Source organism: Siniperca chuatsi, linkage group LG15, assembly GCF_020085105.1.
Source record: "Siniperca chuatsi isolate FFG_IHB_CAS linkage group LG15, ASM2008510v1, whole genome shotgun sequence".
Taxonomy (NCBI): Eukaryota; Metazoa; Chordata; class Actinopteri; order Centrarchiformes; family Sinipercidae; genus Siniperca; species Siniperca chuatsi.
The window spans coordinates 9,486,437-9,500,015 of NC_058056.1; the positions used below are offsets into that span (position 1 = coordinate 9,486,437).

General features: G+C 40.2%; 1 protein-coding gene across 1 annotated transcript in view; it reads left to right on the forward strand.

Annotated features, from left to right (window-relative positions):
- LOC122862223 overlaps positions 1-13,579 on the forward strand; it is a 21,577-nt gene continuing 7,998 nt past the window's right edge. The window contains exons 1-16 of the mRNA XM_044167571.1: positions 1-34; positions 649-786; positions 908-936; positions 1,040-1,055; positions 1,164-1,191; positions 1,347-1,398; positions 1,572-1,700; positions 2,271-2,467; positions 4,958-5,061; positions 5,286-5,404; positions 5,513-5,689; positions 5,993-6,201; positions 6,304-6,398; positions 6,508-6,533; positions 6,700-6,721; positions 8,808-8,892. Coding sequence (XP_044023506.1) covers positions 732-786; positions 908-936; positions 1,040-1,055; positions 1,164-1,191; positions 1,347-1,398; positions 1,572-1,700; positions 2,271-2,467; positions 4,958-5,061; positions 5,286-5,404; positions 5,513-5,689; positions 5,993-6,201; positions 6,304-6,398; positions 6,508-6,533; positions 6,700-6,721; positions 8,808-8,892 — 1,343 coding nt within the window. The 5' untranslated portion in view covers positions 1-34; positions 649-731. The remainder of the gene's footprint in view (positions 35-648; positions 787-907; positions 937-1,039; positions 1,056-1,163; positions 1,192-1,346; positions 1,399-1,571; positions 1,701-2,270; positions 2,468-4,957; positions 5,062-5,285; positions 5,405-5,512; positions 5,690-5,992; positions 6,202-6,303; positions 6,399-6,507; positions 6,534-6,699; positions 6,722-8,807; positions 8,893-13,579) is intronic.

Genomic DNA, 13,579 nt, shown 5'->3' on the forward strand with positions numbered 1-13,579 from the left:
CTCACTTTTCTCTGACAGGGCAAAGGACATAGAGGTAAGCTCAACCTGTTGTGCATCTTTCTGTGGCTTATCTTACTGTCTTACATACTCTGCTCTTAATGTTCATCTCTAGCCTAAAATAAAACAGTCACTGCCATCTCATATTTTCGTTTTATTGTTAAGGTATTGGTAAAACAATTCATTCTAAGAAACTTGAGTGAAAGGTAATTTTAACTGTGTAGATTTTGTCATTGGATGTACTTGACTTGACATATCATGAGTGGTGCAATCAACATTCTTTGTAAAACATAAATTGCTTGATATTACTTATAACTTCAGTGATGTGTGAGCTAAATTATACATTTAAAATGTTTTGTAAATAGGTATAGAAAACAGGTCATGGTATTTTCCTACATTCAATTTTAGTTTTCTACTGAAAATCTAACTACAAAGTATATATTGTAATGTGCGAAATATTAGCAAATGAAAATAGGACAAGTGCTGCAGTTTAAAATTAAATAAGGCGATTCGAGCTTTTTTGCACTTTAGAGTTTTGTCCGTTTTGAAACTTACAGTTAAACTGGTCATACTGGACTGCATTTCTTTTCACAACAGCAAAAATGCCAAGGGATGCACATACATTGACTATGATTATTTTCCTTTTCCTAGTATTCTTCTAAAATTCCAATTAAATAAACTGAAGATCACTTGAGGTGTACAAATGACAAGGTGAGCAGAACACTGTTCTCACAATGGGCGGCTCCAGAACTTCAGCGCAAGTTCTGCAACTCTCAGCTGTCGTGGTCGGTAAGTGTCCCCCTTTTCTATTGTAATCTACCAAAATTCAGATGAGGATCATTTACTTTTTTTGCCAGTGCACATGATAAATAATTAATTGAAAATGTGTGTTTTTCTTCCATTCCCTCAGTATGTATATCAACACTGGTCTCTGCAATCGTAAGTCTATTTGCTTTTATTGCAGCACTAAATGTAATACGCAGTTTTATATGTCTCATCTATACAAAATACTGAATAAATGTGCTTTAATTTTGTATTTCAGCCAAATACGACATCAGGTAAGGAGAAACCTTTCTTTACACAACTTAATTAATGCTTAGTGGTGAAATTAAGTATTTAATCAGACCGTCAATTCTATGAAATCATTTATTTTTTGATATTTGTAGGGCCAGGTTCACTGATATCTGAAAACAGGTATGCACATTTCTAATAAAACTGTTTATTATTTATCATTTAACCTAACACATTCACACACCAATGTTCACCAGGAATATAATTTCAATTATAATTTACTTCAATGTTCAACGTAATGTTCATTTTTGTTGCACCATTGCTGCCACTCCAAGCAGTGGGTTCCAGGAAACTTGCCATCCAGTAGTTCTACGAGATGCCAGTCACAGAGTAAGTCTTTCAGAATTCACATTAGTAATAAATTCAAAATGCCCCATAAATCCAAAGTCAACAGCAAACAGTGTTGATAAATTACACCCCCTTGTGTTCAGTTACCAACATTATCCAAGTCACCATTCCATGTTGCTGTGTATTAAAAATACATCTATCTATGTTCTCTCTAGATATCTGCTGCAGTAGACACACTGGCAGGGGAGCTATCCTGTAGGGGTAAAAATGCGAGCAAATCCAGGGAGCTGGAACAAAACCTCAGACAGATTGTGGAGTCCACTTTAAAAGTCTTCTTTGACCTGGTACATAAGTGACTTTACATTTTTTTCAACTTCCCACACATTTGTGTTACATTTATTTTGTTATTTTTTTAGAATTCAATTTAATGTAATCACTGACAGATTAAGCCCTAGCTTCACAATCGGCCCATTCAAAAATATTCACCTCTTTCCTTTGGAAAGAAATATCAAAAATCAAATATCAGCAAAAGCCTGCCCTACATGTATTACACAAGTAAATGAAATTGGTCAAAATAGTAAAAATAGTCTGTATTCAAAGATGACTAAAGCAGGGTCATAATCTAATGAATGTGGAACTATCATAGTATTTTCATGTCATGGCATCAAATTTAATCAGTTTGAGTGCAAAGACCCATATTGTAAACATATACATCTAGGGTAGAAAAGGTTTCAGTCGACGACTGAAACCTTTTCTACGATAGAACACTCCTGGACGAATGAGGGACTACACCGTCATATACATCTAGGGTATACCCACATTCATAAGTGAGGAACATTCAAAAGATGTTGATATGACAAATATATGTAATACAGCTTTTATTAATAGTTAATTGCAACTTTGTTTTATAACAGAGCACCAATGAGTCTGGATTCAATGTTCTGGATATATTTGGCGTCTTCGACAGTCTGAGTCTGGGTAACCACAGTGACTCAAGATTCATCAGTCTGTGGTTCTCACTAAAGATGGCTCCCCTTTTACCCTATGTCGACAAAAACTTCCTGATCCAGCTGAGCAGTCAGAACTTCAGCTGCAGTTCTTTCCAAGAATTGTAAGTGAATTAAATTCTGATTTACTGATACATGCAGATGAATGCAGAAGTCTAACAGTCATTAAATGGTTAGTAAATGAACTGAGTTGTTGTTAATGTAGCTAAAATAATAAAAATAAATTGTAGGAACATATACATATTATAAGGAAGTTGTAAAATAATGACATGCACTAGATACATATGCACATACATTCACATGGGGCCCTTTTTGTGAATCCTGGTCCTGCTTCAGCTAAATTGAATTTGCTCACACGTGTGTGACAGGTGCTTAGAGTCACTGTCACAGCAGAGATGAGGCTGGATTAAAAAGACAAATTTCAGAGGTGTTAGGGGCCAGCAACAATCATGGCTGATAAAAACTGGTGGCAGAGTGCTTCCTGTGACTGATACTCCCATATGGTGATAGTGACACCTAATGTTCAGAATAGGAACTGCATTTTAATATAGGCAGTGAGCCAAATATAATTTTAATTTTAAAATCAGAACTGCAAGCAGGTTTTAACGGGGTGCAAGCCTCTGGTGCAAGTCATGGCCCATGGAGGCAATGCAACTCGGACCTGGAGTCCCACAAGCGAGATGGAAGTAGCAGGTGGATATCAACACAGAGATTGGAAAATATTCTGTTCAGAAACCATAGTTTGGAAAAATCACTTTGGCATATTTCATTATTTTGGAGAAACCTATGTGGAGATATGAAATAATTTCCTGTTTCACTGCAACCTTCAGGAAGTTGTTCTGTTATAACTATAATTTTGATCATAAGTGTCCATGGATTCAACATGCATAATTTTGTGCAGATCGGACTCACGGCCTAGGAGGAATTTGAAAAAGTAGATTTCGCATATTTCGTGATTTTGATACTATGTGGAGGTTATTGGCCAAAACGCGTTTACCTTGATTATAGCGCCACCTGCTGGTTGAGATGTGTCATTTTTGGCATGTGAGGAGTGTACATGGTTCAATATCACCCCTGTAAATTTCACTTGAATAACTCTTACGGTGTAGGCTGCAGTACCACTTTTACCAATGGAAAAAAGAAAAATCTGAGCGATAGGGCTCCCAGCACTGTGCAATCTGTGCAAAATCCAAAGTGTAAAAGCTGCAATTAACTGTTTTTTACGAGGAATTACGTGCTCAAGTATTTCTTGGCTGGGAGCAGTTGCCAAGCAACCAGCGCAGACTCCAAGAAGTTTCTTTAAAAAAGGCACAACGCAAATGTGTGCTGTGATTTTCATTAAATTCTCCATTGCAATTGCATTAAACACATTCATAGGAAATGAAAATAAGATGGACTGATATGGCACAACAAATCAAAGATGCACAAAATAGCCAATGTGACCTGTTAAGAGAGAGAGAGAGCAGCAGCAGGTTAGAGTGGAGATGGTGGAGGTGGAGAGGGTGTTGGTGTTGCCGGTTGATGTTTGTACTGATGTAAATGCAGCCAACACACTGTAAATGTTTTATCAAAATAAAGAAAAGCAGTTCCAACCTGTACGGATTTCATAGTATAGTTATGGTCAAGACGGTCAAATTCATATTTAATGAACACAAACCAAAACACCCCACCCAGCTGTTTGCTGTTACAGTAACGCCATTCCCTGCTGTATTCATTATAATCATTGTTCCATTTTTCTTTCAATTGATTGGCTTTTAGTTATATATAGACCTTGGCCTATATTGCATTTGTTTTTATCCAAACAACCTTACATGTGGTTTGTGTAAATCCTATCTGTGCTATTTTTAGTCTTCAGAGGTGGAGAATTTTCCACACAAAACTGAATGTTGCAAATTGCGTGACTATAGTAATTTCAGAGGAATACATGATGAATGTCTGTTAACATGTCTCCTCCTACTATTTTAAAGACCCTCTCTTAAATGCATTTGCAAAAAGGAGAGAGGGACACTTTGCAAGCATTTGCAAAAATGACAGAAATTATGACTCCAGCCTTTTTGATGGATGTGTTTGGGACAGAATGCGTACAAAGCCCTTACTCTTGTTGCTTTAACAACATGTTATTTTATAACAGCAATTACAAAATAACATGTTATTAAAGCAACAAGAGTTCCAGACACTTGTGAAAGCCATCATAGAAGATGACACATACAGTAATATATAGCACACCTGGTATATTTGGCATTTGTAAATGCAGGTTGGTGGGACCAGGTTCTGAGAGAGTTCAGGAATGCATAGAAATGAAGAAAGTCCTGTGGATCTTTAATTGAAACAGGAGAAAAAGTGTGCACATTAGGAGATTAGCCCACCCATGTTATCACAAATTTTGACATGGTGATCAACAAACTGGCACAACAGGTATAGAAATGAAAAATGTCTGCATGGATCAAAACAACAAAATTGCTACCTAGGTTACTGGATCTGTGCGGTTACCAAAAATTGTGAATGGTGAATAAAAATATGTCCTTTCTTGTATACATGCTTTTTATTGTTCCTGTCTAATGATGATCTACATTTTGTGAAAATGTATTTTCAAGGATTGAGGCTATGAGTGATGAACAGGAGACTTCTCAAAGAATGGAGAGAAAACTCATCTATACAAACTTCATTCGAGTCTACCTATCAAGAAAGAACTTACCAGGTAAAGGATACGAATATGTGCAAATTGTATGAGAGACATTAATCAAATGGTGTAAAATATGAGGGACAAACTAAGAAGATAATAAAAACATTCTAAATTCTTTGTAAATCAGAAATGATGACTCCTGATCAAAAGATAAAAGATAAAAATGAGGACCACTCACAATTGATAATGGCATAAAAAAAGTTTATTTTAACTTTTGAATCTTTTAAAATAATTCACAGAACCTGGATGCACACAAAATGTGAATGGAAATGCAGAATGGCTCAAAAGAAACCTTGGACATTTTTCAATCTTTGCAAGTCTTGAGGAACTTAAAGAAATTAACAACAATTTCTCTGCAGTGAGTAATATATTAGTCCATGAATTCACAATCTCAACCACGTTTATATTTCTTTCTCTGAAAATAATGATGTATGAGAGAAAGCAAAATACTTTAATGTTGTCACAGGAAGAGGTTTTGGAACAACTCTCACCAAACCAGAAGGCTGAGCTGATACTGGATCCAGACAGCGGCGCTTTGGAAGATGAGGCCATCATAAGGAAGGTGTTCACAAGCTTGACAGAGTCCCCTGATGATGAGCAGCTCAAACTGTTTTTCCAGGCTTTCACAAACATCAACAAGCAGGTGAATGCTTAACTTTTAAGATTGCCATATTTTCCCAGAAAGTTGGCTGACAAACAGGCCATGTAAAACTTGACCTGGGCTCAAAGAAATTTTTGCAGAAGCTAATAAGGGGCCCTGGATTTGACTCAAAATGACACAGTTCTGATATGCTTCTTGGATGAATTGCTGCCGACGATGCCTTGAGGCATGCCCCTGATGCACTGAAGTACAAACAAGTGTCACCGAGCTTGCTCTCATTTCTACAGTGACTTCATAAAGGTAAAATGTCCTCCTGAACTGAAACATGAATCCTTTTATTTCCAGCAAAACATCACCATCATCACAAATCCAGGCGTACGGGACACCATCTTGAACCTGACCTTGACAGCCCTTGCTGGTGAATTTGAAGACTTTGAGGCTGAAGACTTTCAGCTGTGGTTCCAGGTCAATTTGGCTCCTGTCATGGCGAGCCTCCGTCCTGACAGCTTGGTGGTGATCCCCAGTGACATCAGCTGCGCATCCTACGCAGCTATGTAAGAGATATTTCTGAGGTCCACAGTTAGACTTTCTGGGTTTGCATGATGTCAAACTGTGGCTCCAGACAAGTAACGATAATTTCTGTTTTCTTCCTTCAGACTCACTGGTCTTCAGCAAAGTTTGAAATCCCTGCCACTGCACCTGTCACAGGGCGTGATATCAAGCATAGACTCACTCAAGGAGACATTCACACGTGCGTGGCAAAATGCTCTGCTGACAAACTTTTCAGAAAAGCCGATTACCGCTGCTGTGATGATAGCTGTATTGATGCTATGCTTTTATTTCAATTTTCACTCAAACAGGTTGCTCAGTTCCAGATTCCTTCACGGTAAGTTCATTTCTATGGGTGTATTACACGGATTATACAATAGTTGATCAAAATTGACAAGACACAAGTTTGGCACGTTAACTTTGTTAAGGAGGCCACGTTAACATACTTTAACTTTAAGTAGCTTTTGCCACTTGACTAACAACGATGCTTTGCTTGTCTCCAGTGCAAAGAAACCCTGGTTGATGGTAAGTCTGTAAAATACCAGACATTTCAACCCTGCTACTCACAGAGTGCATACATGTCCTCGCTGGACAATTATGACGTGCAAGCCGAACGCTAGAAGCAGTCTTAGCTATTCCATACATTGTGAACAATTGCTCTTCACATCCTCAGCCAGGTTGTTCCAGTGCACTCAGTCATTTACGGGTACTGTATGCACGGATTTCGTGTGAAACTTGACTCAATTGCATGTGCAAACTTGGCTCGAGAGATTTGCTTGTTTTCTTCAGTACAGACTTGCTTTCAGCAGAACGACTGAGCCTGCACTCCGATATGCAACTTGCTAGACCAGTGACATAAGACGCATGAATTCTCAGTATGCTAACTCAAGCGACTTCACTTGCTAAGTCAATGAAGTTATTTGTTTGCGTTTTGCATTATGATTTTCAACTTGTTAGTTCCACATTCAGCAGTATCTTTGCTTGTGTCTTACGTAGATCAAATTGCAGCCAAGTTCCGTATGTAGAGGCCATTCCAACATAGTCAATTGCCTCACCAAGCTCTTTCTGTTAGCATTCGCAGTGAACACTGAGTGGAAGCAATCCTACATCAATCGTGATACATACAGTTGAGGAGCTGCTTTTAACTGATTAGGTAGCTCCTCAAGACTTGACAGGTCATGCAGCGGTAATGACAGAGAATGTCCGGCTATGAGTTGCATTCCTTCACAAATCATTAAGCAGCTTTAAGCGTTGTCACTATGTACATAGCAATACTGTCCTGGGATATTGCAACATGTTCAATTTGCCAACTGATGGCTCTTCTACGTAGCTATTGAAGGACGTATCAATGAAATTGCTGAGACTTCATCCATGAAGCTCCATTTGCAGCTACGTCTCTGTATCTGTCCGATTGTTCCAGGCTACAACTATTCCTACCAGTTGCGTCACATGAATGTTCACTGAAGATGACATGTTGTCAGCTAACCCAAACTATGCCAAGTGAGCAAGTTCACGTAAACCATGCCACAACTTACCAATGCTGAGGTTCGTTCCTGAAAAGAGAATTGCACATTGCAGCCAACATAAGACATCTTTGCAGATTCCTTGGTAAGAGGTCGTGCATTGGCAAAGTCGACTTGGCCTAACCATCGCCTTGTCATGCTTCCAAGATCAAGAATGTTCACGTTTATGACTGCACAGTAAATCATTGCTGTCCAGATGTGCACAGCTAGCAATGAGCGCATGAAACGTTTAGTGTGTGGGCACGATTGATTGGAATCTTGCACCTTGAAGTAATGTTGCTAGACTCATGTCCATTGCATCCATGAATGTATCATACTGACGACAATCAAGTCAGTCGTCACTCATTCTAACTATTCCATCAGAATGACATCAGTCAGAGGCGTGTGAGCTGCATTGAGCTACACTTGGAGAAATATGTATCTGACTAAACATGCTCTTCAACGTTGAGTGCCTGCGGCAACTCTGTGCTGCATAGCTCTGATACAGATGCTTAATGCTACAGAATCTTGAAGCTCATCATGATTTCCAGGGTTTGACAGTCAAGTCTGATGCTCTGTGAGTCTAATTTGGCTTGATGGTCTCAGCGTATTTGCATCCTACTTACCAGGTTGAGCAGTAATGTGTGAGTCCTGATCCAGCCATTAATCGGACGTGTTCAGCTTGAATGTCACGAGCTGAACGTACCTGATTTCAGCCAACGAGGCTCAACCAACATCAGGACTAATGCATATAGATCATTCTGAAAGCAGAACTTGCACGAACTAGAGCTGCAACAAAGTGTCAGTAAGAAGCATTTACTGGTCAGAATGTTAGTGCACTGAACTGATAAGGCCAGCTGACTAATGACTCTGATCTGACAGCTGCTTTGAGAGATTGGCATACTAGAATCTTCACATGTCTACACGAGATATAAGTACTACCTGTGTTTCATGGAATTCCTCAACTAAAGCGTGAAAATGCATCCTTACTTCAACAAATCTTCAGCAAATAGTTGCATCGGTACCATTAATGTCGGCAGCTTCGCATGAGCAATATAATGAGCCGATTGACTGTAGAATTTGCCCTTCATGACTGACTCTTGCCTAAGCTTTCGACCTGAGATCGTTCCTTAGGTCTCCAGATGTCAGCAATGTCCAAAATGCCAAGTGCACTAGTTTTGCACTGGCTCAAAGGTACAATCGTAATCTTGTTGTTGCTCCTCAGTCGACTCGCAATGTCTCACCAAAGTCAAATGCACGTACGGATCATTGAAGCTGACGCTTGCAAGAGATGTCAACGTCAGTGCTCCTGACTGACTATTTCGTGGTCAGTAATAGCGTTCCTGTCAGACTTGTCATACGATGACAACATGATTATCATCCTTCAACAGTTGGCTCTAGTTCCACAGATCTTGCTAAGCTGCATCAAGGATTCAAACGTTAGTGCTCAACAGATAGTTAATTGCGTCTATGAGCCAGATTGCTCATAAACTTAATGTGCTGTAGCTACTGCTGAATCTGCTGCACTCAGAGCTAGCCTGTTGTCAAGTGCACTGTAAACTGACATCATTGTAAGATGCTTCTGACAGCTAGATCTATTGTCATTTCAGGCCTAGTCTGTCACGATCTATACAGTTCACGTCTAGGGTTCTTAACTATAGTAAAGTTTTATTTCAATATTCTAGGCAGTATAACTTTCAGCTTGAGATTTCAATACTCTGGTTCCATGCACTAACAACGATCTGTCATGCCTTGAATACCGTGAGAAGATGCCTGTTCGAGACTTGAGACTGAGTACATACAGGACATGTTGCATTCTATACAGATGCATTCTAGAACTCAATCTCTGATCGATTGCTTTTTCATTCTGAGTTGATCCAAACGGCTGACATCCATCTATATCAACAAGCTCTTGGTTCACACTGATGATGCATGCACTGAAGCTGTCAAGCATTCCTCAGTAGAGTCCGTACGCTGTGTGATAAGCTTTTGTCGCAGCTTCAGATTCCAAGAACAGATCCTACAGTATGTGCTTCTGATCATTCATGGTAGACAATTTTACCAATGTACTCAACAGCTTCGCAATCTAGGTCTTGTAGACTGTGTTCATCAAGCGGACTACTAAGAATAGCATGCTTGCAACTTGATTCAAACGATGACCTTGCTGCTCATCAGACAACTATTCGATGCTATAGTTTTATAACTTTCTCCATTGTCTTCTCTGAAGGTAAGATTCTTGGAACGATTGGTACAACCATGATAAATTGCATGCAGTTTCACAGTAATTGTAGATGGATCGTCTGCGGACTTAACTAGTTACCATTAACGAAACAGTCTTGTATTTCCCAATGAAACCATTCATTCCAATCGTACCAAAGTCCATCTGCCTTCATATGCAGCTAGCAGCCATCTTGAAATGCCATGTGCTGTACAGAGTGTGCTTGACTCTGCAATGCATGCCATCTTGTCATAGTCTGCAAGACTTTGTCCTGTGTTCTTGCGCTAATTCTTCTGCCTAGTCAGATTCACGCTCACTACAATCTGTGTAAGATTGAATCCAGTGACATAGGAACTGCTTCCATAGCTACTCAGTAGACTGTGAAGTTTTCAAAACTGCACGTCTCTCGAACTTCTTCTGAGCACTGCAGTATCCAAGACGATTCAAAGGTTGCGTAGCATTCATCACAATCTAAGATGTCTTCAGATTAGGCAGCGCGAGTCTTGTCAGCCAGCTCTTGACGTGTGTATGCATGCACTTGGTGCATCCTCATGAGCTAGCTGCAGTACAGTACTGCATCCAGTGAAGTGGCTTCACAAACTTCTGAACTTCACTCTAGATAGTGCAACTTGCAGCTAGACTGTATCCAATGTACAATTTGATGCATTTATTCTGTATCTGTACAATGATCTACAATGGTAGGCCTTCAGTCAGCAGTTAGCCTGTTCGTAGTTCGAAGCTGTCCATTGAGACGTCATGTGCAGCACTAGCACTACAAGTGCGAGTGACACAGTAGCTGTTCACAATCAACCAAATGTACTGCATCGTTACACTTGTAGTTTAGCAGCAGCAAGATGCTTACTGCAATCATATGTAAGTGACTTGAAATTGCTAACAACGATGCAGCTGCAGTCTGATGTGATGAAAGCCTGTCTTGCAAGCTAATCAACTCAAAGAATCATGTACTTACCACGATGAATTGCTGAAGTAAAATTATCAGTTACGTCTATCATCCCATAGATCTTAGTACGTTGCAGGTAAACTCTTGGTGCATTGGGCTATTGCCAGGCTTCATGATCAGAATGATCCTGTGTACATGAAGCTACTGTTACATGTAGATTAGTAATAGCTAGATCTCACAATGCATATGCATTGATGCATAAGACCTGCATGGCTTTGCACACTGGTCCAATCTCCTAAGTCTGGCATATTACCATGCAACAGCCTGAATACCATAGCTTCACATGCTGCTGTACGATAAATTTCACTCAAAGCGTATTCACGTAGTAACTGCTTAGGGGCGTCTTGCTACTGATTGTATTGCAGGCACGTCTGAGTGCTTACAGAATGAGTGCTTATGCGATTGATGCAGCGTCGCTATGACCAGTCACACTGTGGCAATAGTCATGGAACGACATGGGATAGACTGCGATATCACGTAGTTCAGACTTCAAATGTGAAAATGAAGTGGTGTCTTCATTTATAATGAATTCTACCTTGGTGTACGCAGCCAATGTTGCAGTAATGTCCTGCCATGAGGAGTCTGCCAACGTAAAAGTATCCATTGGTTGTAGAGTCTGTAGTCCTTCCACAACACACGAATATTGCATCCGGCATAGCCAATAGCATGCACATCATCCAAGTGTCTTCACAGTATGCTTTAGAAGCCTGAGAGATGCCAACATGTTCCAGGCTTACAACTCAAAGCAGCATTCAGAATCCAGTTGCAAGTCATGGTGACTAAAGGCCAGACTCCGCATGAATCTGATGCGATAGCGCTTGCTGTGAATAGCTGAATGCTCATCAATTGCGCCTATGCGTATGACAGCTTGAAGATCCAGTGATATGCATGCACACTGCACAAGTCTAGTATCAATGTTCATAAGTAATTCCTGAAGTGCTGTCCTTATTCTGGGTATGTTAGATGATGCGATCAACCACTGGTTCCACAATGAAATCTGCAATTTGACCATCTTGACTATCCTGCAGAGCTTACATGGTACAGCTCTTGAAACGCAATGCACCAGTTTCCCATTATCACAAGCATAACTCTGCTCACAAGAAATACATCTGTAGCTGCAAGTGCTGATCATCTCCTCAGCAAACAGCACTGATCGACTGAGTAGGATATCAGCGCAGTTGTGCTTGAGGTTCTTCAATTCATGAACCTTGCTTGTCGTATCTTGACTAGACTTCACAAGACTGATGCTGCTATCACAACCATGAGCATGATGCATGCAAGCATAGATTAAGTTGCAAGTCAATCCCTGTGAAGCTCAGTACAACGTTCGCGCTTGTAATAGCGTGCAATGTTACTTTTTTCATCATAGAAACTGGCTTGACACAGTCAGTTATGTGTCTTATAATTCTGATTTAATCCCTGATCAATCTAGACACAGTCTATGCTCACGATTTGCTACCAGGAGACTACGTAAGTGCTGCTAGGACAAGATTTATTTCTAGCAAAACCGTGATGAAGCTGCGTGAAATCTGAATAACTTGATGCATGCAATTTATACAATTTCGAGGTGCTAACCATATGTACTAAGCTCTTGCTCTGGGGATCAGATCCTGAGCGTGATTACTGTGCGACAGTGCTGTTCTGACGTAAGAGTTTCTACTGTAAGACTTATGAAGGTCATGGTTTCATTTCTGAGTCATCATAGATTGATTCATGCTCCTTGCTCAGGTGCATTAATTGTCCCTGACTGCTAACTGGCTAATACTGCATACTCGAACTTCCTCGCAACTTGATGCAGCGTAATTGAAAGTAGAAAGTCTACACTACTGAGAACTGTTTGACAGAGCTTTTTTATCGAAAGTGTACTTCCTGCCAGTGCATGTCACTGAGATCTTGTCTACATTAACAAGAACAAGTTTACAAGTTCAGCTCACGAAGTTTGTCACGTGATTGAACTGTAGCCTAATTACAATCATCAGCACTTTCACTACTGTCTATGGAAGCAACGATTTGCAATAAGTAGCAAGCACTACTGCACAGCTGATCGCTTTGATGAGATCTGCATTCACTAAGTGACTATCCAGTATTGCAGCTTTCAAACTCTTTGCCAGGAATAGTTCCTGTATCAAGATTCTTCGCATGAAGTATGGACTTTTTTCACTGCATGACAGCTTGAGACAATAGCATTTCCACTGGCAATTGGTCTGCATTGTGCCTGCAATCTTAGCATCCAATTTTGCATACTCAGGCAAGGTAGCAAACCAGCAACAGTCTCACTCATTTCATCACAGCCTGGCAGTCTCAGAGAAGTGATGCCTCGGCTTCAGGTTGATGCTTGCTCCAGTTTGGTAAATCTGTTATCGTTGTTTGCCTCTTCGCACTTGTCCATGCTCTACCATAGCCAGACTAGTGCTACAGAAGCTTAGAAGCTCAGCATACGGATCTTGCAGCTTCACATCCAGATCAATGACCTTCAGTTTGCTGACTGATTCAGTATGTTCAAGCCAACAAGCATGCCATAATTTCACACTGTTTGGAATTGACCATGATCTTCAGATGAACTAGCATCAGTATCATCCTTTCAGCCGTCTTGCGAAGATAGTCACTTCCATCCAGGTACAATCAGTGATGCCTTTGCGCCTGTCAGACACAAGAATCGTTGCAGTCTGACCACCGTCTGCAATGTATGTTCGCTCGCAACG